At 60.3% G+C, this 25274-nt stretch overlaps 2 protein-coding genes across 7 annotated transcripts in view; one reads left to right on the top strand and one right to left on the bottom strand.

Annotated features, from left to right (window-relative positions):
* The first annotated feature begins 1070 nt into the window (after positions 1 to 1070).
* LOC129211659 (relaxin receptor 1-like) lies at positions 1071 to 19364 on the top strand. Its single transcript, XM_054839090.1, has 18 exons — positions 1071 to 1119; positions 6712 to 6858; positions 7634 to 7723; positions 7835 to 7940; positions 8492 to 8563; positions 9081 to 9152; positions 9567 to 9638; positions 10780 to 10851; positions 12494 to 12568; positions 12750 to 12821; positions 15231 to 15302; positions 15431 to 15502; positions 15844 to 15915; positions 16023 to 16094; positions 17156 to 17385; positions 17778 to 18188; positions 18607 to 18822; positions 19177 to 19364. Exons 1-18 carry the CDS (start codon positions 1071 to 1073, stop codon positions 19362 to 19364), a joined length of 2160 nt encoding a protein of 719 aa, XP_054695065.1.
* A 149-nt stretch (positions 19365 to 19513) lies between these two features.
* Positions 19514 to 25274, bottom strand: part of STARD8 (StAR related lipid transfer domain containing 8) — a 72673-nt gene continuing 66912 nt past the window's right edge. For 5 of the 6 annotated variants that reach the window (XM_054839748.1, XM_054839747.1, XM_054839751.1 and 2 more), the window contains 8 exons: positions 24715 to 24874; positions 24184 to 24382; positions 23803 to 24013; positions 23435 to 23549; positions 22897 to 23112; positions 22300 to 22517; positions 21960 to 22136; positions 19516 to 21393 (listed from right to left, as the gene is read on the bottom strand). In XM_054839748.1, the coding sequence (XP_054695723.1) occupies positions 21276 to 21393; positions 21960 to 22136; positions 22300 to 22517; positions 22897 to 23112; positions 23435 to 23549; positions 23803 to 24013; positions 24184 to 24382; positions 24715 to 24874 (1414 nt within the window). In that variant the 3' untranslated portion in view covers positions 19516 to 21275. Of the gene's footprint in view, positions 21394 to 21959; positions 22137 to 22299; positions 22518 to 22896; positions 23113 to 23434; positions 23550 to 23802; positions 24014 to 24183; positions 24383 to 24714; positions 24875 to 25274 lie in introns of all 6 variants that reach the window. The other variant, XM_054839746.1, reaches the window with a different exon arrangement.

The raw sequence follows: 25274 nt of genomic DNA, 5'->3' as shown, positions 1-25274 counted from the left end.
AGCCTGCAAAAGGGGCAGCCGTGCCCCCGCTCGTCCCTGGCTGCTTCGGAGCCACCGATGGGCACGGCCAGGCTGGCTGGGGACAGCCCCCGCCGCAGGAGGACCTGTGCCCAGGGTGGGCTGCGCAGCATCCCCCTCACCCTCCTCTCTGCTCGCCCCCGGAGTGCTCACGGGATGAGGACACGGTGGGCATGGGAGCAGCGGGTGAGGGGAAGGGGCAGGGAGGGAGACACAGCACGGGGATGGGGACAGGGGGACCGCAGCATGCGTGGCGAGAGAGGGAGGCCCCGGCCCCTGCCCGCAGCCCACCTGGACCGCAGACCCCCAAGTCCGAGTACCCCGAGGTGTGCTCAGATGAAGGCTCAGGGCGGTGCCTGCCTTGTCCCCGTTGGGGCTGTGTCCCCCCACCACGCTGGCTGGCTGGGGCGTGTAGTGCAGGGATGGGCAGAGATCCCTGTGGGTGCCACCGCTGGGTCGTGTCCATCGGCCGCTGGACACGGGTGGGTGCAGGTATTGGCTGCAAATCCAGCAGAGGGCCCTCGTGGGGAGGAAGCATCCTTCCTCCTCCTCCTTCTCCTCCTCTTTCTCCTCCTCCTTCTCCTCCTCCTCTTCCTCCCCAGGCTGGCCCTGGGCTCCCCTGGGTGCCCCGCCAGCAGGTGGGTGAGCTGCCCCGGGGTGGGGAGTGCAGGCGAAGGGCTGCACCCTCCTGGCGAAGGACCGGCTTCGTTTCCTTCTCTTCTTCCTCACCATACGCATCCCCTGGCTGGATTTTATGTGCAGAGTCCCGCACAGGCTGCGAGGTGCCGCAGATGCGACTGCCGCTGCACCAGCACCTTCCCCGGACCGGTGATGGAGGCAAAGCGCCTGGCTCTGCAGGGACCGGTGACAACCTGTAGCATCCCCGGTGCTGGCGTGCGTGCTCCCGGGAGACGTCAGTGCGTTCGTGGACGTTAGCAGGAGAGGACCCGCAGCATCTCCACATTCCCTTCCCTCCTCCCTCGGCCGCCCAGCAGCCCAGACCGTTTCTAAGCTGCCTGGGGCCGGGGACTGCCCCGCCAGCAGCTGCTGACATGAGGCTGCTCCTGATCCTTCTGCCATCGCTTTTCTACACTGCTACGAGTAAGTGGCTATCTTTGCAGGTCACGCCATCCAAAGTGGGGAGGAAATCGGGCCGTTTGGGCTGTTGAGGGGGGGAAAGCGTGGAGAATTTTGTAGTGGGAGTTTGATTTAGATCCTGGCACGTGCCCCAGGGATGCTGGCTGCCTGAAAACAGCCGTGCTCCGCCAAGAAAGCGCTGTCCTGGAGAGTTTGTGTGCCCAGTACCGCGGCTCCTGGCGCTGCTTATTGTTCGCTTTTCCGGCCACCCGTGTTACCTGTAAACCCAGAGGCAGCTGCGGGTTGTGATTCTGCCCTTCAGCCATGAGAAGGGAGCGAGCACGGCAGTGGAGGGGCAGCAGATGCGGCCGCCGCGCCGACGTTACAGTCTGAAAGGGGAGGGAGCGGTGGACAGAAACCAGATTGAGAAGCGACACTTTTTGCTGGAATTAGGCAGGGTGTGGCGGAAAGGCAGGAGCCCTGCGCTATTTCCATTTTAGTCTGGTTTGCTGGGGTTTACTTCTGTGGATGGCAATGCAAACTGCTCCCTCCCTGCCCGCCCTGTGCGAGGGGGGGGGTTAAACCTTTCTCTCTCATCAAACAGTTAATCATTTGTGCTCGTTTAGAGTGGTTTGCTTTAGGTGCAGCTCAACCCACCACAGTACGGGAAGTGTACGGGGAATTGTGTGCGGTGCGCTGTGTGAAGGGGGTTGCGGTCCTGGGGGGGCGGTGGGGATGCCCCGGGTGCTAGAGATGAACGGGACGGGCGATGCATCGCCCCCGGCCACGTCCTGCGGCTCCGGGACTTTGCTGGCAGAACTTGCCTGTTCCCTTTGCAGACAGGCGATGCGGTCCGAAGGCATGCTTCTCTCAGCCTGTTAGTTTCTAGAGAATTTGGTCACGGCTGTTTTCCTGGCGATGCGTGGGCTTCGTTTACAATCCTGGGTGGCCCTCACGAAAAGTCGAGGCAGATGCTGAACTTAATCCCGGCTACTTTTGGCTGCCTCCTCTGGCTGTGCTTCCTTCTGCGGCCCTGCAGAGCCGGGCAGGAAGGTCCCCGTGCGGCACGGTGCCCGTGCCCACCCCGTCCTGCCTCTGCCAGGGAAGGTCAGTTTATCTAATAGGCTGCACCATCCAAAAATCTGCTCTTTTCTCAGCGTTACACCTTGCCCGAAACACACGCTTTTCCCTGGCTTTGGGGCTTTTTTTATTTCACCTTCTCCTCTCCTGTCCCAGGTTGTTCCCTGATTTCTGTCCTGCACAGTCCCTGGATTCTCTAGCCCTGAGGGGGTTACAGCAGAACGAGGTGCTATGGGGGTGGCGGGAAAGCATCGGTTTGGCTGGGAATCTGGAGCTTCAGCATCGTTCCTGAAAAAAAATGGAAGCTATCTGTGTTTATATGTATAAATATGTATATGTATAAACTCCTCTCTCAGTATTTACGTAGCTCCATATGCAGATACGATCTCTGCAATAGGGACCCGGAGGCCCTGGAAAGGTTCCTGTTGCCTTCTGTGGGTCCTACATAAATTCAGACTAAGAAAACAGCCAGGAACCTACGTGACGTGACAGTACACAAGAGAGCCTCCCTGGATAACCAGAAATGGAACCAAGACAGGAAAAAATGGGCACTCGAGCTCAGGTCTCAGGGCTGGGGTCAGGTCCACTTCCATTCACAGGACTGGGAGAGGGTGAGGGACACGCTTCCCTCAGCGGGGCTGCAAGGGAGCAAAAGCCAGGGGTCCTGCACCATCCCGATCCCCCCGATTTGTGGTTTTTTACTCTTTCATCACCCAAAACGCTGTCTTAAGGAGACGCGTTTTTCCTGACAAGCCCACCCCCTCGCCAGCCGCTGCCTCTGCTGCCTGCAAGGGCAGGACCCGACGGCACCTCCAACATCTCGTTTCTCCTGCCACCGCTCCGGTTTCTTTGAAGAGGCTTCCCACTCGGCAGATTTGCACTGAGATGCTCTTAACTGCCCTTAATCTTTGTCCACCTTTTATTTCACTGTTGAGGTGTTTGCCTTGCAAGGCTCCTGCGGAGCTGTGCCAAAGCGCAGCTCCCAGCAAGCGTGAGCAGGCGCTGGCCAGCTGAGAGAGCAGCCGAGGGAGCAGCAGGACCACCGTGGGCGTGCTTAAAGCACGCACGCATGGAAGCACATTAAATAGGTCAGCAAACTTGATTCTTGGTGGGTCGGCTCGACCCCGGCGCGTGGTCCTCCAGGCAGACTGAAGGCTGTCTTTGGGGGTGCGTGGGGATGTCTTTGTACTGCCTGCAGCACGGCAGGAGCTGCCCCCGCACCTAAAGCAAACCGTCGCCAGCGCGTTTTGCGTGCAGGATGCTACGAGGGAGTCAGGAGGTCCCCGTGCACACGCTCACGGGGGTCCTGAGCAAATACCAGCTCTCCTGCAGTAGCAGGAGCCCTCCCGGCATTGCCCCCGTGGGCTGTGGCGGGGTCCTGTGCAGCTCCCGTGCAGCGCTCACTGTGAGCACCCACGGGGAGGGCTCGTGCTGAGGAGCAGCTTCCAGCTTCTCGCAGGTACTCCACGCTGACAGAAAGCACAGGCTTGAGCTGTTTTGACACAAACGTCACTTTATTTAGTTTTTCGCACATGCTTTTATTATTGGGTGTGATCTGCCAGCATGAGGTATTTTTAATAAACATGATAAAACTCTTTTATTGAAGCATTAACACTCAACAGTTCTATTAGAAATAAACTTACACTTAAACTTGGCTCAAATTTTTATTGTATTCGCTGCCTCGGAGAAACAGGTTCTTAGGAAAAATCCAAAGGAGCGGTCACACACGACGAGTTTGCATTTGTCCACCTTGCAACGCATGAATTTTTTAGATCAATGCTTGTGCGTGCCCTCTGTGAGATATCCACGTACCAGAGCTTTCCGCTGGCCTTTATTCCCTCCCTGGATGGAGGTCCTTGCTCTGCTGCTGATTCACACCCGCCTGAGCCTCCGATGACCGATCTCGACCTGCTGGCAGAGAGCAACTCCACGGGCACCAGCCCCGCTCCTTGCAAAGCCTTTTTTGTACGCTGCTGCAGTGCTGGCTTTAATCTATAAACCCAAATCTTGCAAAATCCCTTCCCCTTCCAGCTCACAGTTGAGGTAAAAGGTTTCTCCTTTCCCCGCGCTGCCCCGGTGTCGGCAGCAGCCCGGCGCTGCTCGGTCTGCCCGGCCGGGAGCAGGCGGAGGCGTTGGTCCATTTGGGTGGACCGAAACTGGCTCTTCCCGGGTGAGACACGGCCATGCGAAGCGACTCGCCCGTCGTCATTGCAGGAGGTCTCTGTCTGCATCTGTCCTCTTGGAGAGGTTTGGCTTCCTAGAGCAGAATCACGCCCAGAGGTATTTAAAGTCACTGAGACTCTGCACTGACGAGAGGTCTTGGATGAGGCTGTCCCAGAACGAGCCGTCTCTGGGCAAATTCCCCAGGAAATGTCACCGGAGCAGGAGCTGCCTGCGCTGCCTGCACCGCTCACCGGAGAGACACGGCCACGTGCTGGCTCCTGTCCTCCTCCTTTGGGGTATGTGTGATGTCATCACGGCGTTTGCAGGCTGGGAAGACCCCCAGCACACACGGCAGCCCTCACCCCATCTCTGGTGGCTTGTCTGTCACAGCCTCGACTCGTGCCTGTCGTGTTATCAGAAGAAAATAGATGTTTTTGCTCCTGGCTAACGAAACAAAAGATCACGCATAACCGAATTTTCAGCAATAAATTTTTGCAACATTTAATAGCAGATATGCTTTGTAATGTCCCGGGCAGACAGCAATTTGTTTGACAGTTGTTTCAGTGTTCTGCAGTAGCACGTGTGATACCCCCGTGGGTTTAGACACATCTCATACAGAAGTATAGCCACAAGCATTTACAGAAATCTAAAATTACCTCCTGGTTTGCAAAAAGACTAGTCAAAGGCAGGCGCTTCCAAACCAGAGGTCTCTGGAAGCCCAGTGAAGTTGTACCAAGGCTACAACCCAGATGTTTCACTCTGGGGCCGAGGAGACGTGGCCCTTTCCGGCAGCACGGTGCCCAGGAGCTGCCTGGAGCTGGGGTGAGCCCAAGGGGTCCCAGGGGAGACAGAGCCGCCCCCGCCAGCCCCCACGTGCTGGCAGCCTGCTCCTGGGCAAGGTGGCGGCTCAGCCTTCAAAACCTTACAGAAATGGGGAGTCCCTTGGTGCCCCAGGCTGCCCAACGCGTGGGACCTGGGGGCTCGGCGGATCAAGGTGGGGGATGAAGAGGAGCAATGGTGTGGGTCTGTTAAAAATGCTGCTTGGACCCGGTTTATGGCTTCAAGTGGATGGAGATCCCTTCCAGAGGTGCTTGGGATGGCTCCAGTTTTCAGGAAAGATTTATGGGGCCACGGTAGACTCTGCTTCAAATCTTAAACCACTTTGAATCATGTTGATTAAAATCATCGGGTTCTGCATGGATTTGGAGTCTTGATTTTCCCCAGAACACCCAGATGTGTCAGTAAATCCTGGGGCAGGCTTGCGGGACCCCCGGCTGGTCAGAGATGTCCGGGCAGGGATTCAGGCAGTGCACGCTGTTTACGTCTAGCTCGGCCAGCTATCGCAGAAAGCAGGGATATTTCTAGGCTAACAGAAACCTTCCCCAGGTCCAGGCATGACCTGTCTGCAGGAAAACCCCTCTGGTGTGGACGGGGCACCCGCAGTTTGGCTGCCGGGCGGGCCGGAGGGGACCGCATCCACGTGATGCTGCCCACCATGCGCTGCAAGCCCCCGCCGGTCACCCCTGCATCCCCTCCATTCCCGCATCACGCCGCAGTGCCGGCTGATGGGATGGTAATGGGGGAGCGTGTGAGTGAGGCAAAGTGCTTTTAATTATAGCATGCACCATTAGCCATTAATAGCCTGGCAGTTGGAGAAAATCCTGAGCGACAAGCTGGCCCCCCCAGCAGTGTTCCCCGGTGCCTGATGGCTGCCGCTTCCCAGGGTCCTGATCAAAGCGGGCTGTGGAAACGTTTAGCTGGATCTGAAGCGTGCCTCTGCCATGGATAATTGCAGGATGTTAATGAACAAGGCCCTGGAGCTGGCTGCCTCTGATGGCTCTGATGGAAAGGGGTCAGCAAAAGGGGAGCCAGAGCTGCCTGGACAGCTTTGCACCTGGGGATGGGGCTCTGCCTCGGGGACGGGGTGGCCTGGGGGGCTGGGGAGGAGAGGTGGGGTGGTGGGTTTCTCGGGCTCTCCATTTCCACGCACTCCTTGGCAGACCTGCCTCTGCTCAGATCTTCTGGCTCCAAGGCAGCGTTTTGCTAGCTGAAAGTGCTTGGAAGGCGAGGGTTTGGGTCCCTCTCTCCCCCGCTGCACACCCATGCCTCCTCGGCGGTCCCCGACACCCCGCAGCTCACGTTTGCTCCAGCCATAGCGCGGTCTCGCAGGGCACTGGTGTGGCCACGCTGGTCCTTACCGACAGCACGGGCACCCTTCAGCCCCACGCTGCCCCGAAAGTCACTGGAGCTGGGCACAAAGCAGGATGCGGCCCCAGGAGCTCTGTGCCCTGAAGGCAACAGTACAGCATCTGCGAGGGGTCTGGGGGTGGGAGGTGCTGCCCCAGCGCTGAGCATCTCCTCTTCCTTCGGCAGAGCCCCCCCTGGTCCTCTCCCGGCGGGATGGGCACGCGTGTCCCTTGGGGCAGTTTCCCTGCGGGAACCTCTCCGTCTGCCTGCCCCAGGCCCTGCACTGCAACGGGGAGGACGACTGCGACAACGGGGCTGACGAGGAGAACTGCGGTAAGCAGCCAGCCCCTCGCAAAGAGGGATGCCCTCAGAGCGAGTAACCCCCGGACCCGGGAACGCCAGGGTCCAGGACCACGAGTGCATTAAGGCAGAGGTTGTTTTTCCCCTGGGAGCAACGACAGCGTGAGGAATCCTGGATCTGCTTCGTTATCCAGCTGCTTCCCCGGCTCTTGCATTTGCACGCTGTCCCCGCACAGTGGCCATGTGTGCCCCGGGGAGGAGCTCCTCCGTCAGGGATTCTCCCAGGCCGGGGTGCAGGAAAACCCTTGTTGCTACAAGGCTGGGGCAGTGATTTCTGGGCCGTGGTGGAGGGGCAGAGGGGCTCTGCCCTGCAGTCAGGGCACGTGGGTTCGGCAGGTTTAAAGAAACAACGTTAGTTCCTTTTTTCGCACAACACACAGTGACACTGTGGAGCTCTTTGCTCAGGGATGCTGAGTCCAGGAGTGTGAATGAGTTGGACAAATTCAGCCCTTCTGGGAGCTGGTTGGCTGAGCGGCTTGGATGCAGCACCTGGCTTGGGGTACCCTTAAAGTGGGTGAGGTGGGATGCTAGAAACAGAGGAAAGAAAATTGTATTGTGGGTGCACTTGGAGATGTGCCACAGGGCCGGATGAATCCCTGCTCTGCCCTGGTACAACTGTGGGACTCGGAGCCGCATCTCAGGCTCCGTGCGATGCAGGACCCTCTCCCGAGGCCGCCAGGGTTTGGCTCGGATGTCCCTGCTGAGCAGGCAGTGCCTCTAACGGTGGTCCCCGCTCTCTGCCCCGCAGTGGATGACAGCGGCTGGCTGCAGATCTTGGGCGACATGCTGGCCGCGAGGAGCGGCAGGACGGCGGTGGAAGACGGGGGTGATGCCTGCTGTAAGCCGTCCTCCCCAGGGCCGGGCATCCTTCCCCACCCCACGGGTCTCCCCGGCCCCGCACGGGCCCCCTGTGCCCTGCCCTCAGCCCGTCCCCTCTGCTTGCCCGCAGGGCTGGAGCTCTTCCCAGAGCGGTGCCGGTGCTGGGGAAGGGCTGTAGACTGCACCGAGCGAGACCTCGCCACTGTCCCCCGGGTCTCCCCCAACGTGACCAGGATGTGAGTAGCAGTGGGTGCATGCACCCCTCTCCCCCGGGAGAGGCACGAGCAGGGCACACGCTGCCAGCTGGCAGGAAAACAGGCTTAGAGGCAAGGAAATAAAATCCCTGGCTTTTACTTGTCCCTGGATCCAAAGAATCAAAGAGCCCTTTCTGTGCAGACGCAGCCCTCTGCTGCTCACTGCAACTCTCCCACAAGCAGTGTTGTGCTGGGAGCAGGCAGCTGCCAGATCCTGCCCGCGGTGAGGACGGGGAGCCTGACCTTGCTGCCACACCTCCACCTGGGATGCACAGGGACGGAACCTGGGGTGCCTTTGCACAGACGAACCAAGGGCTGGGAAGGGAGGAGAGCGTGAAAAAACTCATCTGCAGCAAATAATGCTTGCAGATTCAGAGGGCAATTAGCAGTGTAGTGTTAATGAACAGCAGCTGCCCTGCATTTTGTTTGTATTGCACGAGAAGAGGAGGGTCTGGTCTTCACTGTTCTCCTTTGATAAAGGCCTCTCCTCTGTCCTAGTCTGCTGGCCCTGGGTTTGACTGTTTCCCTTCTAGGGACCTGAAGAAAAATGAAATCAGTTCTCTGCTGGACAATCAGTTTGCCAGGTACAGGAGCCTGGAGAAGCTGTGAGTATTGCCTTTCTTGCTCGTATAAAAGGGGAGAGCAGTGGATGTGCAGGTCAGCAGTGGTGGGGCCATGCATAGAGGAGCATGTGCTTGTTGGGACAGCTTTGCTGGGACAACGCACCCTGATGGGCCACTCTGCTTGTCCAGACTGGGGCTTTTTTCAGCTCCTGGAGCCCGTGGTGCCCACTGAAGTCAGCAGGCACCTGCTATGGGCATTGCAAGCTCCTGGTGCGCTGCCCCTGCCGTACCGCTCCTGATGGGTGCGTGAGCAGGTCGTGGAGCAGCACCCGTGTTAGCTGATAACCACCCGTGTGCACACTGGTGTGAGGTGCCTCACGAGCAAGCTGTCCTGCTCTGGAGAGCTCGGACCCTTTGGTTGCTCAGTCCATCACCTTTCCAGGCTGCTGCACCTGGGAGTTCAGGGAGGGACCCTGTGGAGAGGGGCACGTCCCACACACCCTGAGAATCCCTTGGAAAACATACTTCAGTCCCTCTTCTGTTCGGTTTTTTTAAATAGGTTTTTGCAAAACAACAAGATCAGGCTGATCTCACCCAAAGCCTTTGCTGGACTTTCTCAGCTTAAAATGTTGTGAGTAAAGGTGTCTGGGTGTCTGTGTTCCGGGGCCCTGGGGAGGGGAGCCCTGGGACAGCCGCCGTCCTTTGCTCCTCTTGGCACGAAGGCTCAGGCACAGCCGGCTCGAGGTCGGGTTCTGAGCCCTTCTTCATGCTCCTGCAAGAGTCTGTGTCAAGCGTGCTTTAAGCTGGCGTTGCACGTATTTTGGGTGAACACAGGGCAGAGCAGAGGCATTTCCCCTCCTACAAACACAGCCGTTCCATCCCCACGTTTTCCAGCCTGAGCTGGGATCCTGTGTTTGAGCTGTGAAGGGAGATGGTGCCCGGCGCACCCAAAGCCGGGGGCAGCTCGGGAAGAACAGCTTTGGCAAAGTGGGATGGCTCGGCAGCGGTATCCGAGGATTGCTCTCCCCCTCTGCACTGGTTCCAGGTTCCTCAGCCACAACAGGATCGTGCAGCTGAAGCCCCGGGTTTTTGAGGACCTGCATCGCCTCGAGTGGCTGTGAGTTCTCCTCCAGTCCCTGAAGGTGGGACTGATCCTGACTCTTCCTTGCATTTACCATAATTTCATTTCCTTGGGGTGGGGGGAAGTAGGCGTGATGGTTTTGGGGTGTCTGTAAGGAGCCCCTGATGGGCGCGATGCCCCTCTGGGTCTCCACCTCCCCGCCTTCCCACCAGCCCTGGGGACCGGGGCATGCTTCACCTCTGCTGCAGCTCTGTTATGAAACTCCTGTTTGAGTTTCCTTCCCATTACTGGGGCAGGTTTAGCACGGACTGGACGTGGTCTTGTCCAAAATCTCGTTATGGCCGGCTGGTGCCCACAGGTGCTGGTCGTGCCACGCTGCCCTTGCTGGTCCGGAGCTGCGGCAGCAGGGTGCGGTGACGGGCTTTGTGCAGAGGCAGCCTCAGCTCCCGGGCTGGAGCACCGCAGGGTTGTGTATAAAAGGCTTCAAGTGCACTATTAAACGTGGAGATTTGCAGCTCCATCACCTTGAAAAATATAGGGCTAAATTGAAAGTACAGCTAATATCCTTCCCCTCTGTTTATTCTCAAAGGCTCTGTTTGATCTGGGCCCGTGCTACAGAAGAGAAACTGTAAAGGCCACTCTACAAGATGGTTCATTCCCGTCCTGCGTCTGCAGGAGCAGCTGGGGCAGATCTGCCACCCCCCAGGCTTGCCGTAGGATCAGCTCAGTTATTCCTTAAATCAAAGAGGGAAACCGGAGGATGAGCAGCTTGCAGAGGGTGGTCTGTGGTGCAAACAAGCCAGAGGACTTTTGAGAAGCCAAGCACAGCCCTGAATTCCCCAAATGGTTTCTGATTTATCTTTATTTCACAGCTGAAGAGAGGAAAAATCCAACAGACCCTGACTGTGAAGGAATCCAGACTCTGCAGCTGGATCTAACGCTTCAGCCAGGGCTGCCTGGGCAGGATTCGAAGCGGGGGACCCAGCTTCAGAGGGGCAGCCCCCCGCCTGGGGAGGGGTATCCACAGAAGCTTGCAGCGGAGGAGGGATGGAGCCACCTTCTGCTGGGGCAGCACGCAGCGCTAAATGCGGGGGGGGCTTCTCCCTAATGGGAGGGTCCTGCTGCCTCCTCACCCTCTCTGGGTCCCCTCGTCTCACTTCTCCCCTTCTCCTTCCAGGATGCTGGACAACAACAGGATTGCCCAGATTGTCCCTGCGACGTTTGCGGGGCTGAAGTCACTGTATTTCCTGTAAGTAGGGGTGTGGGCAGCCCCCCCGTGGGGTTTGGGGAGACCCTGCTCTGTGGGTATCTGCATGGTACCTTCTGCACCCCTTCTCCAGGCAGCTTCTAGCCTTTCTCGGGGCATGTAAAGGATGCTGTGCCTTCCTCGCCCTCCCCGGAGCACGAGGGGTGAGGGTACAAGGGAGAGGTCCATCTCGCTCCCGTTTCCAGGAGCTGCAGGGGATGCCTGACCTGGCTTTGCTGGTGCTGCTGCTGCTTCTCTGTGCCACCTCCTGCTCTCAGCATGCTCTAATTAAAACTGGTGTTAATTGCTTTTCTTGGGACAGGCAGGTCCCTGTGATATTTGGCCTGAGCAGAGCCTCAGCACTTGCTGATGAGCAGGACGGGTAGCAGTGCCTGCGATTTCGGTTGCTGATTGTTTTCCTTGAGACCGCCAACAGGACCCGATGCTTTCCCAAACCGCTGCCCCTCTGCTGGGTGGCTTCACCCCAGGTCATCTGGAGCCAAGGGGTTTTTAAGGTCCAGCCATTTCCAAGATGGAAGTACAGGATAATGAAGTTAAAAAAACCCACACAACCAATTTTGCAATCGCTATAAGGTGACTTTAACACCTTCTCCATAGTCTGGAATACAGCTCGGAAACCTTGGCAGCAGCCTGGAGTCAGTGTTAGGGGGGGAAAACCACACGTGTGTGTGAGTGCATGGACACACGTACATATGCACACACATCTGACCACGTTTTAAGCTATATTCCCTGGGCATGCACCCGCAAGGAGTGTGCTGCGGCCACGGCTGCTGGTCCAGGCTCGCGCCCACTCTGCTGGAGATGTAACTGCTGGAGTTGGCTGTAAAAGCCTGAAAGTTGGTTTTCGGGTGTGCGGGACTTGGGTAACGGCTGTGCTGGGGACAGGGGAGCCATGGGCACAGAGGGCAGCTGGGGCTGGCAGCGGGCGTGGGGAAGAGGGGCTGTGACGCCAGGATTTTGCTCCCCCGCAAAACCTGGGTCATGCTTGGTGCCCGCAGACCTGTCCCCGGGGAGGAGCCGTGCCGGCTGCAGTGGGACGGAGCTCCCCTCTGCCACGCGCTCCCACGTTGCAGGCAGCAGTGCCGCTCTGCTTGGTGACGTGCTCTGTTTATCCTTCTGCATTTTTGCTAGCAAATCAAATAAACTAGAACTGCGGACACAAAACGTGCAGTGAGGAACGCTGTGCACACAGGCATGTGCAAAAGTGCTGGGAAAAACACCAGCGGGAGTTCAGGCTATAAATTTGCCTTTACTGGCCGTCACTCCAGGGTCACTTGCTGCCGCTTTCACGCATTGTTCTGCTGGTGACGTGTCCATCGCAGCTCACTGGAGAGCATCTCCCACAGCAGCTGAATGTGCCCTGTATCATTTCCTTTATACCATTCCTAAAGAAGGTGAATGGAGCTCGGCACTGCTGTTAACAGCTGCCTTTGCCTGGGGTGGTGGCAGCAGAACTCGCTCTGTGTTTCACGTGGCCGCTCTGCGTGGGACTGGCACTGGCTGCACCACCGGCCCTGAGCCCCCCCGGGGTATCCGTGGGAGCAGCAGCAGGACCATATCCATGCTGTGTCCCAGCAGACATGCGGTGCCATGCCCTCCTTTGTCCTTATTGCCTCCCGACCAGGTACATGCTGAACAACTCTTTGACTCAAATCCCCAACACCTCCCTCTGCACTGAGATGCCGAAGCTCAGCTGGCTGTGAGTACCCTGCCTGCGGGGCGGGCAGGGGCTGCTGCTCCCGCTGCCCAGGAAGGGCTGGGAGCATCCCGATGGGGATGGGGGCAGAGCGGGAGGTGAGGGATCATGCTGGGCAGCCCCCAAGCACGGCAGGGATGCGGGGGAGCCCGGGGAGGTGGCAGCCACCATTGCCTTTCTGCAGGGAGCTGGAAGGGAACAGGATCCGGGCGGTGCGCAGGGCTGTCTTCCAGGAGTGCCACGACTTCACGGTGCTGTGAGTACCTCGGGGGCCCAGCTGTGGTCCCCCTTTGCTGGCGCAGACCCCGTCCCATTGCGGGCACACGGAGGGAGGAGGGGGGATAGGCAGCGATCGGCTGGGGCCCCCGTTTCCCGCTGCTGTGGGCTCACTGAGGGGCTGCTCTCGCGTTTAATGGTTTCAGCCCTGTTTGTACACAGCATCAACAGTGCAGTTGGCTGCACAAATTTTGTAGGGACTTGGTCAGCGGCCCCAGAGCCTTTTCCAGGGGCCCTGTGCCGGAGGATGGCTAACCCTGGGTTGGGGGGCTGGTGGGCTCATCCCAGTGTCCATCACCAGCCCGTGGGGGCTGTCCAAATCGAATGGGGACCTTCTTCAGGTGGGAGATAGGGGCAGGACAGGGCATGGATAAAGTTTCCTATGGTAAGCAAATACCAGAGCTCGCAGCCGGCCCAGGCCCTTCCACTGGCATCCAAATCCCCTAAAAATATCCCTGAGGAAGGCCATAAAGCTTGTGAGATGGCTCTCCACATGTCAAACAGCGTCTGTTTCCTCCCCCCTGCTTGGAGCCTGCTCCTGCCCCGTTCCCCCCTGGCCCCAGGGCTGAGCTCCCGCTCTCCTGGAGCTGAGAAAGGCAGAGGATTTGCATCACGATACACCGGCCTCTCCCAGGGTCTAGCTTTCCTGCACACGACAGGCATCTATCTCCCAGAGAGAGCTCTGCGGCCCCCGGAGCCCCAGCAGATAAGGACGGGAGTTGTGCACCGTGCAGGTGTTCTCCACCAGCACAAGGCTGCCAGCGGCCACAGGACCACGGCGGGAGAGCAGAAGTGGGATGGGGAGCCCAGCCGCGCTCCCGGGGGTCAGGAATCGTGGTTACCCGGAGCGCTGGGAATGCATTGCAGCACCCTGTGCCAGTGCTGCCGGATCAGAGCAAGTAAATCCAGGGCTTATCGGGGCAGTGAGTGATACGTGGCTGGGAGGGGATGGGATCGTCTCTGGCAGGAGCTGCTCTCCCCTCTCCTTCCCCAGACATCGCTTTCCTGCGAGGCGCAGCAGAGTACGCCCCTGCCTGAGGGCAAAGCAGCACCAGCACCCCAGTGCTCGTCACTGCCCCGTGCAGGAGCAGGGTACGTGGCTGGCAGAGCAGAGGGCTTGGGTGCTCTGGTCCCACAGCCGCTCCCTCCCCTCGCACAGAGGTTTGCAAAGTGCTCTTCAACTCCCTGTAGCTCCTGACAGAGGTCCCGGCAGGTGGAGCAGATGCTGAGCAGTGCATTTGAAAGTCGGGCCGTTGTGACAGGGCGATATTACACCCCGTGCCCACCTCGTGGTCCCTGGCCAGGTGAAGAGCAGATGCCCCAGGCTGGCCCATGGAGATGTGGATGGGGTGAAGGTCCCCTTTGCAGTTTTCTGACAGTCCCTGAGGTCTGATCCTGGTCCTCCTCTGCCCCCACAATGTCTCTGATGATGAGTGCTTTGGAAAGCTCTGCTGTGACTTCCCAGCTGAAGAATGCTGCACAAAGACCCTGATCCCCCATCCAGCCTTTCTTGGAGAAGACCCAATAGGCATTTAATCCCCCAAATATGCACCCCTTCTTTTTTCTCCCTCCAGTGAGAGCTGCCCGCAGCCCCCGGTGCCGGGTGGGTGGGTTGCTGCCCCGCTGTCCATCCTTTCTCCCGCGGCCGAGCCCGCTGGCTTTGATCAGCAGCGTGTTTCCCGGGGCTGTTATGGCAGTGCCATGGAAACGCCCGTACGGGCAAGACGGACGGTGTAAACACACCCTGACGGTGACACCGGCACAGGAGGCAGCAGACGAGGCAGGGGCTGGCGTTCGGGTTCTGTGGGACGAGCCGTCCTGGCCGGACTCCCCCATCTGCCCCCCGCCCCATGCCCAGCCGTGCCGTGAGCCATGTTAGAGCGGGCTGCCCTGCTCAGCGTCGGAGCTCAGCGGAGCCCGGCTGCTTGGCATGAGCCTCCACCGAGGAGCACCGTGCCCAGGTCAGGGTGCTCACGGGCTCTCCCACTGCTTTGGAACATGAAGGCCTCCCCCCAGCCCAGGGGCTGGTTTGTGTTTCACCGGTCTGGGTTTTTTACTTCTGAGCGCTTTACCCAGCTCTGCTCATCTCCCACGCCTCCAAGGGGCTCTGTGCTGAGCTGTGGGCTGGTGTGAGCTGGACCCTCGTGCCTGCGAGCAGGGTGCGGGTCAGCCCTTCCCCACAACAGCGGAGCATTTGGCCGTGCCGCCCCCAAGGCGATGGCTGCGGCTGGGTGCGTTTGGGAGGGACGCGGCAGGGCTGGGTGCACCCTGCAGGTGAACCCCGTGTGCCCCCCGGCTGCTCACGGCCAGTCCGGAGGTCGGACGATGCTCCCAAAGGGTGCGTGGGGCTGTGCCGTACCCACGCGCTGGCCCCTTCCTTCTTCTCCAGGATCCTGCGCAGAAACGCGCTCCGGTGGATCCAGGACGGGACGTTTTCGGGGCTGAAGAGGCTGGTGGAGCTGTAAGTTTCCAGCCACAGCCTGCCTGGACCCCCCCCCTTGCCTGCAGGCAGGGGCAGGGCTGGGGGCCTTGGGGGGGTGGGGGGGGGGTGAGACTTGGTACCCTCAAGCGCCGCTCTCCTTTGCGCAGCGACCTGTCGTCCAACAGACTGGACCGGCTCCCCTCCTCGCTGTTTTGTGGCCTGACTGAGCTCCAGCAGCTGTGAGTACCGGGGCTGTGCTGCCCGGGGGGGCCCTGCAGGACCCCTGTCCCCCATCCTGTTGGAAGCTGTCCTTGCTGCACAGCCTGTTTGCTCGCCAGAGCTGGGGTGGCCCCAGCAGGATGGGCTCCCTCCCGGGGGGGTGTCTGCCCGCAGCACGGTGCCATCACAGACCTGCTGCTGCTTTGGGGCTGCAGCCCCATCCCGGGGAATGGGGAGTGCAAGGAAGATCCACAGAAACACACACACACACACACACACACCCACCCCCCCCTTTGCCGTCGCTTCCAGCTACTCTGATAGCTGCAGGTGGGAAAAACACCGAAGGCTTGTCTCTTTTCAGGAATGTTTCCTACAACCCCTTGAGAGAGCTCTTCCCCGGGCAGTTTGAGAACCTGCCCCAGCTGCGGTCTCTGTGAGTCCCACACCAGCCCCGACCCTACAGCGCTGCCTCCGTCTGTGGCAGCCCAAACCCAGCCCGGGGCCGCCCGCAGCCTCCCCTGCGCTGCTTTCCTTCTGCAGGAGCTTGGAAGGGCTGGAGATCCCCAACATCCACAACCTGACCTTCCAGAAGCTGACCAACCTCTCCCACATGTGAGTGGGGGGAGCAGGCGGCTGCTCCTACCCCGGCACCCGTGCCTGGGGGTGCTGGGTGCAGGGGGGGGGGGGGGGGGCAAACAGGTTCACTCCTACCCCCCGAGCAAATTATTTCAGCCCACTGGACGCCCCCGAGCATGACGACACTGCTTAAATCCCCTGGGGCAAGAGGGTCTCCCCTAGCTGGGGCTTGTTTGGAGCACTTTGCCGGTGCGAAGGCAGCGGTTTGCAGAGGTGCGGGTGCCCCATCCGGGTGCGTGTGCGATACAAAGCGTGATCCGCGTTTCTGAAGGCGCGTGCTGCACAGGTGATGTGGGCAAGGTAGGCTCTGCCAGGCCAAGGCGTGCTAGGCTGTGTGCTGAGCGCTCTGGGCGAGTAAGGCCATCAGAGGTCCTGCTGCTTGGATCTGAGAGAACGCCCCAGGAACCCCAGGGATGTGCAGACAGACAGGCTGGACAGGCATCACACACAGGGTGCAAACCGGACCGTGCCGCCAGCTGTGAGTGCTTCAGCTTCTCTTTGGAAGGAGAAAATAAATCATTCATTTTCTCCAGATGACATACACATTTTAAAGTACCTGTAATGAAAGACAACTGTACGTCTTCCTTTCCGTAATTGGCCTACTTGCGCTATAAATATGGTACATCTTCTACCTGACTTGCTAATAAGCAATCATTTTCTCTCCTTTTATCTATAATTAAGCAGAAATGAACATCACATTGCCATTTTGTAGTCATTTTCTAACATAGAGTTTTGCTAAGTTTATATGGGTTGACTTTTACAAGGCTTCAAAAGATTAATCTGAAATAATATACCGGGGGGAAAAAACGTGAATCCCTGTTAATGGAATTTGAAGGGTCTGAGTAAGGGATTGAATTTTTTAAACGTCAGTTTGTGAGAATTTCCACCCAGACAGGGAAAACCGTGGCCGAGGGGCTGGGGGGAGCCGGCGCGGGCAGGCAGAGCGGGGGGTGCGGGGCAGGGGGCTGTGCACACCGGACCGCGTTTGCTGCTGGTCCCGGTGCAGTCAGGAAACCTTCCTCCCCCCTCCCTGACAGCTACTTCAAGAAGTTCCAGTACTGCAGCTACGCACCCCACGTGCGCAGCTGCAAGCCCAACACCGACGGCATCTCCTCCTTCGAGAACCTCCTCGCCAACATCATCCTCCGCATCTTCGTCTGGGTCATCGCCTGCCTCACCTGCTTCGGCAACCTCTTCGTCGTCTGCATGCGGTCCTTCATCGTCACGGAGAACAGCCAGCACACCATGGCCATCAAGTCCCTGTGCTGTGAGCTGGGTGGCAGAGGGGCAGGGACCGGGGAGGGGGGCACAGGGGGAACGGGGCGGATGATGCCCACCAGCGTCTCCCCAGGGAGGGGCTGCCTGGCTGATGCCAGCCCTCCCCCGTGCAGCCAGGCCCCTCTGCTGCCGTCTTTCCCTTCCTGCTGGTGTCAGGTGGGTTCTGGGCATCCCTCTGTGCCTGGGACCTCTCGGCCCCTGCCCGCAGGTCTGTGCTCCCGGGCAGCAGCAGGCAGCTCTTCGCGCTATGTATAAACACACGTACGTCCTAAAGCCAAAGGCTGCCCGGACCCACGATGGCTTTATGGCCGTGGCGTTAATGCGAAGGGCTATGTTTGCCTGCTGGTGCTTTTTTTTCTCAGTGTACCTCACCTCCCCCAGGTGCAGATGGCCTGATGGGCATCTACCTCTTCGTCATCGGAGCCTTCGACCTCAAGTACTCGGGCGAATACAACAAGCACGCGCAGGGCTGGATGGGCAGCCTCCCGTGCCAGCTGGTGGGCAGCCTGGCCATGCTGTCCTCCGAGGTGTCGGTCCTGCTGCTGACCTACATGACCCTGGAGAAATACTTCTCCATTGTGTTCCCGTTCAGCCACCACAGAGCTGGCAAGAAGCAGACCATCTCTGTGCTAGCGGCCATCTGGCTTCTGGGCTTCTCCCTCAGCATCGTCCCCCTGTGGTGTAAGGACTCCTTTGGGAACTACTACGGGAGGAACGGGGTGTGCTTCCCGCTGCAGTCTGACCTGGGCGAGCGGCCCAGTGCCCGGGGCTATTCCGCCACCATCTACCTGGGTAAGGCCACCTCGGGACTTGAGACCCAGGGAGGGGGACGATGTGGGGCAGGACAGGCTTCCGTGGTGGGCACGGGGCTGCTCAGCCCAGCCGTCCCCCTCCAGGGTGCCACGAGAGCCTGCACCACCTCCACGAGCGGGATGTCTGACTTTATGGGGGACTGCCATCCCTCTGGGACCCTGTTAGATGGGGGTGCCAGCTCTGCGCTCCATCCCGGGCTGGGGAGGGTCCTAGCTTCACCCCAGAGCTGGCCAAGGCCATGGGCACCGCTGGGCTAAGGCTGGATTTGGGACTAACCGGGGCTGCTGAGATGTCTCTGCCCCCTCTAGCGATAAAAGCAGGAGTTGTCCTGCTGCCGATCCCAGCTCATGAGCTTTGCACTCTGGCTACGCTCAGAGCGAGCTTTCTTCCTCTCCAGGCTTGAATCTCGCAGCCTTCATCACCATCGTCTTTGCTTACTCCGGCATGTTCTACTCCATCCACGTCACCGCGTCCAAAACAGCAGAGAGGGGCGTCTGCTCCCGCGAAGTCGCCATCGCAAAGCGGTTCTTCTTCATCGTCTTCACTGATGCTCTCTGCTGGATACCCATCTTCCTCCTCAAGCTGCTCTCCCTGCTGCGGGTGGAAATACCAGGTGAACCCCCCGGTGAACCCCACTTCCCCACGAGGCCCCAAAGCAGAGCCCAGCGCTGGCTGCTGCCCGCCGTGAGCCCCTGGGTCAGGGACCCCTCGAGTTTGGAGCTCTCTTCACGCACACAGGGGCTGCGAGGGAAGACAGGCAGCGTCACGGGGTTCCCTGGGGCCCTGCCTCTCCCCAGGGAGCAGCAGCCATGACCCCCTGGATGGGGAGGGGGGGGCTGCCCTTCCAACCATGGGCCCCCCAATGGCATCACCCCTCTCCGCTGCGTGGGCTGGAGCGGGTGGGTTACCCCGGGACAGGGGCAGCCCCCCCCCGCAGGTGCCTGATGTCATTCCCTGGTTGGCACAGGCACCATCACCTCCTGGGTGGTCATCTTCATCCTGCCCATCAACAGCGCCCTGAATCCCATCCTCTACACCATCACCACCGCCTCCTTCCAGGAGAAGGTGAAGGGCTGCTTGCAGACCAAGCGGCTGGAGCTGCACGAGTCCCGCAAGAGCTTTACCCTGGTGACGCTGCAGGCCAGCAGCGCTTGACCCCCCCCCCCCCTCCCGGCGGTACAGGGGTGCCCTTGGCTCCCCAGCCTGCCCCCCGCTCCCGCCAGCCCCACAAGAAAGCACACGGCTCGGTCTGGGATGCTTCGTGTTGGAGGGGCGACCAGCGGTGCTCGCTAACCATGAAGGTTTCCTCATCAGCCAGCAGCTATCGTTAGTACTTTATTAATTACACGGATGGGAAGAGCAGCCCCCATCCAAGTCAAACACTCTGTTGCAGTTGCACATGATACAAAACAAAAGTCCCTTAAATACAAAATACACGTCTTTTAAGTGAGCATCACCTGGCGCTGAGCTCTGCCGCCGGAGTTATATATTAATATTCCAACTGTACAAGTATTTATAGATAGAAACAAAGAAACGTTTTTTAAAAATATTAGGAGAAAAATCACTCCCCCAAATGTTAGTTATATTTTTATATATATATAAAATATATATATAAAAACACAGAACACAGGCCGGGTTGCTGCATTTTTTTTTTTCTTCACCGAAAGAGAGACATAGGATGTGTTACAGCCAAACTGACACTGGGAATCGCTCCCGCGCGTGGGTCGTGTTGCCTTCCAGTTGGAACGACGTCGGGTAACTTGGGTCCCTGCCTGAACGGAGAAACCAGGTCGGCTCCCGGGTGCCATTAGCTACATCGGACGGTTCCTCCGTGGAGGAGAGGGAGGGAGGGACGGGGAACAGACATCTCTGCACCCGGGAGGGGTGGGGGCTTTGCCCCCTGTAGCTGCCCAAAGAGGGGCGAATCCAAGCCCCGTCCACCTCCCCGCCACCCCACCTCGCTGCAGGGGCCAGGATGGGACCGAGCCTGGCCCCAGCAGCTGGCACGCGCTTGGCCCAGCTTGGGCTACCGTGCTTTGCTTGCACTGTCCCGTCGTTAGCTGGGACGAGCACGGCCCTTCTGTGCGCTGACGCTGTCTTGGCCAAAGCTTTCAGCCCGGAGCGCTGCTGCGGTGCAGCACCGTGGTGCTGGGGGGGCTGCTCTGCCCCCCTCCCCTCTCCTTCCCTGCCCCCTGTAACTGCCCCGGGGCCATTGCCCCTTCCCAGCTTGCAGCCAAGGGAAGGGCAGCCGCTCGGGGCTCCAGGCACATCCTGCCCCCTCCGCAGGAGAGGTAGGCTGCTTTCAAGGGACGGGCTGGGCTTGGAACATCGTCCGTCCAGCCCCCACTGAAACCTAGCGCACAAGGGAGGGCTTTTAGCCGAGTAAGTGCAAGGCACAGGACTAGAAATCTTTTTCTCCTCCTATGAAATTCAGCCCCAAAGGTAACGGCAATAGGTTCCCTCTGCCACGCGGCGAGGGCTGGCACTGGAGGCACACCTCAGTATCCAGCTGCAGCCCCCTCCTCCCAGAACAGCAGCCTCTTCCACTACCAAACAGGTTCTCGGTGACACGCTGGCTGTCCCGGCCGGGTGACACCGCACACCCACTCCACCCCTCACTGCCCACCCTTCACTTCCCCGCTCGCTCCTCCCCGTGCTTCGCTCCGCACGCCTTCGCCCCCGCGGCCGCTGACGGCTCGCTTGGGGGGACCCAGCTCAACCTGGGCCGGCTGCTTCCCCGCTCTGCCCGCAGGCTGCCCCTCTGGGGGTCACCCCCACAGCCCCCTCGTTCCTCGCCACCCCCTCCTGCATGGCTTCGCCCCCGCGGCCAACCTGCTGCGCAGCGCGCTTGAGCAAGGGGCGGCCGAAGCAGCAGCAGGGACGGTGGGACGGGGAATGCCTGGCCCAGGGTACAAGGACGCTTATAAATATGTGCCCACGAGTGCACCAGCCTCTGCCCCCCACCCCTCCACGGCCAACTGCCTGCACCGTGCTCCCCTCCGAGAGCCCCAGCCCGGATCCACCGGCAAGTCCACGTCAGACAGGACAGAGCATCTTCCTGGCGCCTCAGATCTTCGTCTCAGGGCCGTTGGGAGTCAGGGATGGGAAAGAGTCTCGGATCCTCGCCAGCTCCATGGCGCAGAGGTGGCCAAAGACCTTGTTGTACCACTCGGGAGACCGGCCCCTGGAGAAGGGAAGAGGCAGGAGGAGGGTGAGCGGCAGAGCAGACCCCGGCACGGCCATTCTTGCTCCGGGACAAGCACCGAGCGCAGCTCCAGCCGTGACAGACTATGAGCACTACATGGCAGAAAAGGGAACGTGCCTTCCCCCCTCCCCACCGCAGACTTGTGACGAAATGGGGGAACATCTGTGAGCTAACGGGGCTTGCGCCAGCCCCGCCTGCCCCTTGCACCAGCCCGTCCCTCCAGCTCTGCACCCCAGCGCAGCTCACCGCAGCCCTGCTCCAGCCCTGCAGGGACCCCGGGGTTTCTGCAGAAGCTTTAAGGGACTGGTGCCGTACCCGGAGCCACTGGAGGAACTGCAAGACCGAGCTGGTGGCTCCTTGCCCAGTAACCACGGGGCAGGTAAAAGCTGGCCCCAGAGCAGCACGCCGTTCCCTGGGGGCAGGCAGGCACCCCACTGCGCGAGCTGCCAGGCCACGGGCAGAAGGATGGGCAGCTCCCGTGTCCCCCCCTGACCTGCTGCTCGGTCAGCCTCCCCGGCGGCTGGTGCACCAAGGGCTCCCCTCACCTGAGGTCGGCTCTGCAGATGTGGGTCACTTTGGAGCGGCCCATGGCGCTGGGCTCAATGAGGTACTGGGACGTCAGCACGACGGCTTTGACGCCTCCCTCCGCCGGCAGCTTGTCGTGCTCCACCGAGATGGAGATGAGCAGGCAGGCTCCCCGCGGCAGGTCCGTGTGCCAGCGCCTGGGGGGGACAGAGCAGCCCCGCTCAGCTCCCGTCCTGGCGTGCCCAGACCTCGGGGTCCACAGTGGGGGGGGAGCCTGTACAGCCCAGAGAGGAGCAGCCAAAGGCAGGATCCCCCAAACCGAGACCAAACCCTCCCGCTCAGGTCCTTCCCTGCCCTCACCGGAGCACCACGCAGTCCCTGCGCGGGTGGGGTGCCATGCTGTCCGTGACGTAGTGGTAGACCTCCATGTTCTTGTCCAGGGCCTCCACCACCTTGCTCTGCAGCAGGTCCTCGTCCCAGAGGTGACGCTCCCGAAGCACCCTGTGCAGCACCGTGGCGGGAGGGGCCTCGACCTCCGTGGAGACCTTCCACAAGCGCAGAGGGTGCCCGTCCCCAACCTGAGGGGCGAGGGAAGGGTCAGGCAGGCTGTCCTGCAGGACCCCCACACTGCTAACCCCCCGAGTGGCTTTACCGATGGCTCCCACCACCGTGGAGCAGCACCGTCACAGCTGCTGGCTTAGAGACAGGATGGGACGGGCACAGCCAGCTCCTCGGCTACCACCACCATGGTGGGCTCTCTGCTGGGACTGCTGGGCACAGAGCTCCCCCCATCCCAGAGCTGTCCATCTCTGAGCCCCCGCTCTGGCCAGCAAAGGGGTTGCTGATCCCTCCTCACAAAGGGAACAAGCGCCGAGGTTGCTGCCAGGTTCGCAGGTGGCCGCGGGACCCGTGGCTGCCAGTGGTCACCCCGTACACATTTCCCCGCAGGACATTTACCTTTTTGCAGGAGAGCTCCGTATTCAGGGGCCCCGGGGTGCTCAGCCACCCCTTGAATTTTTCTGATGACTCTTTGAGCAGGTTCTGCACACACTGCTCGAAGTAGGACTGTAAATCCTTGCTTTCCCCCTGACACACGAAGTCAGCCAGGGGATGGGGGTAAGCATCTGCTGCCATATATGAGCTGCTCAGCTGGAGCAAGATGTCGTGGGAGACCTGCAAGCCAAGAGCAGACAGACCTTCAGAAAGTCAGAAGGATCCTACATGGACTTTGTGAGCAGCCCTGGGCAGCCAGAAAAACCACAGCTCCTCATCCCACCACGGAGGGGGGAAGGATGGACACAGCCTCCCTGGACACAGGTCCTGCAGCTTGCGACCCGCACCACCACGAGATGCAGCTGGGCTTTGCTCTCGAGGCTGACCGGCCACCGGCCCCACGCTGACTCCACAGGACCAGCACCCCACGGGCGAGGTCGCGTCTCCCACGGGCAGCACCCAGGGAGGACAACGCCGGGCTGCGCGCACCGCAGCCACCCACCTGGAAGAGCTTCTTGCAGTCGGTGATCATGTGGGAGAGCCCCTGCGTCGCAGCCATGTTCTCGTTGAGGTCCTTCTGGTCAGGCTTCCCCATGGTGCCCCTCTTATGTATCGCCCTGCGGGGGAGCAGGCAGTGCTGGGACCAGGGGGCATCCCGCCCGCCTCTAGCCCCCCCATTGCTCTGCGTTGCAATGTGGGGGTCCCCCCAACTGCAACGCAAAGCAGAGCAATGCGGGGGCCGTGTGAGCATCGCGTTCCCACCATGCCTTGCCCCAGCCCCGTGGCCTCCTCCCGGGACAGACGGGGAAGGGGCGAGGGGAGACGGGGGCTGCGGAAGGCTGGGGAGGCCAGAGCTCCTCCGACCCTTACCTCGGCGAGGTGCTTTCCTTCTTGGACACATTGAGGTGGAAGATGGAGGGGGCCAGGCACACGGCCAGGTTCCCAGCCGTCATCTGGTTCTCCTCGGCAGAGGCGATGTCGCTCAGGAAGTAGAGCAGGGTCTGCAGCACCTCCCGGTTCTCATCCGGCATGAGGATAACGGCCGCCTGCACCGCCTGCAGCCGCTGCTCCTTCGACACGACTGCGAGCACGGGGCAAAGCCGGTGGTCAGCAGGGCCATCCCCACAGGCCACCTCCTGCCTCCACCATCTCTGTCCAAACGGACAAAGAGATGCCTCCTCCTCCTCCTCCCTGGGAGACCCCGACGCTCATCCCCAGCGCAGCGGCAACCAGCCCCAGCCCAGCGCTTACACTGGTAGATCTGCAGGAAGGTCTCCGTCAGCTTGCTGGTGAAGATGGGCTCTGGCAGGTCACGAAAATACTGCTTCAGCAGGTCAGCCACGTCGTACGCCGACTGCCCGTCGTAGTTAACGTTGTCGGGGCTGGTTTCGTTCATGTGCCGGAGCGCCTGAATCCGGGACTTCACCCCCGACTTTCGGAAAATGCCAACCTGCCGGCGAAGAGCGGGTCGGTGCTGGAAGGCAGAGCGGGCACCGAGCCGCCAGGCGCCCAGGCGGACTCCCGTGGGACGGGCAAGGAAGCCCCTTCCCCAAAGACCTCGCTCCCCCGCAACCCAGAGCGGAGTCCTGAGCGAGGGGTGGCCAAGGAGACACCGGTGGGTGCGGAGTCCCCACAAAGAATCTCACCCTCCCGCTTCACCACAGCCAAACGCTGCAAGATGGGAACGAAAAGTACCCCTGCAAGCTAGCTTTTCCCCCGAATCCCAGCGCTGCTGCAGGCTCGGAGCCGCCCCGCAGGCACGGCCGGCGGTCGCAGCATCACCTGGTCCAGGCACTGGCTGCGGATGTAGCGCATTGCCTGCTGGATGCTCTGGGGCAGGGGCTGCCCCGTCCGCTGCACGTTGATGATGGGCGGCACCCCGAAGACCAGCTTGTCCCGGTAATCGGGGACTTTAGTCCGCTTCATGAACTTGGGCACAGTCCTGCGGGGTGGGACAGACAGACGTCAGTGCAAGGAACGGCTCCCTCAGCACCACCGCGCAGAGGGGAGCAGGACCCCGGTGACACACACGTGCGTGCTTCTGCCACGTTTTGAATACAAGCAAGGCAGCTTTCGAGAGGAACTGCAGCACCTTTTAAGCCAAAGCGCTTTCATGCTTGGCTGCAACAGGAAACCACTGTCCTGCTCTCTCACATCGCTGCAGCATTTTTAATGCCTGCAGCCCTCCCGGATGCAGACGATGCCAGAAGTCCAGCTGTCAGCCCCCAGCTCACATTGCACGGATGCCCACAGCCACGCAGAGCAAAGCCACCTTTTGTTTCAGCTCCTTCCCCTCGCTCTCCACCATCCTCGCACCCCGAAGCTGCACAGCGCAGAGCCGC

The sequence above is a fragment of the Grus americana genome, chromosome 12 (assembly GCF_028858705.1).
Source record: "Grus americana isolate bGruAme1 chromosome 12, bGruAme1.mat, whole genome shotgun sequence".
Taxonomy (NCBI): Eukaryota; Metazoa; Chordata; class Aves; order Gruiformes; family Gruidae; genus Grus; species Grus americana.
The sequence above is the reverse complement of the archived record's forward strand: the minus strand, read 5'-3'. Positions and strand labels throughout refer to the sequence as shown.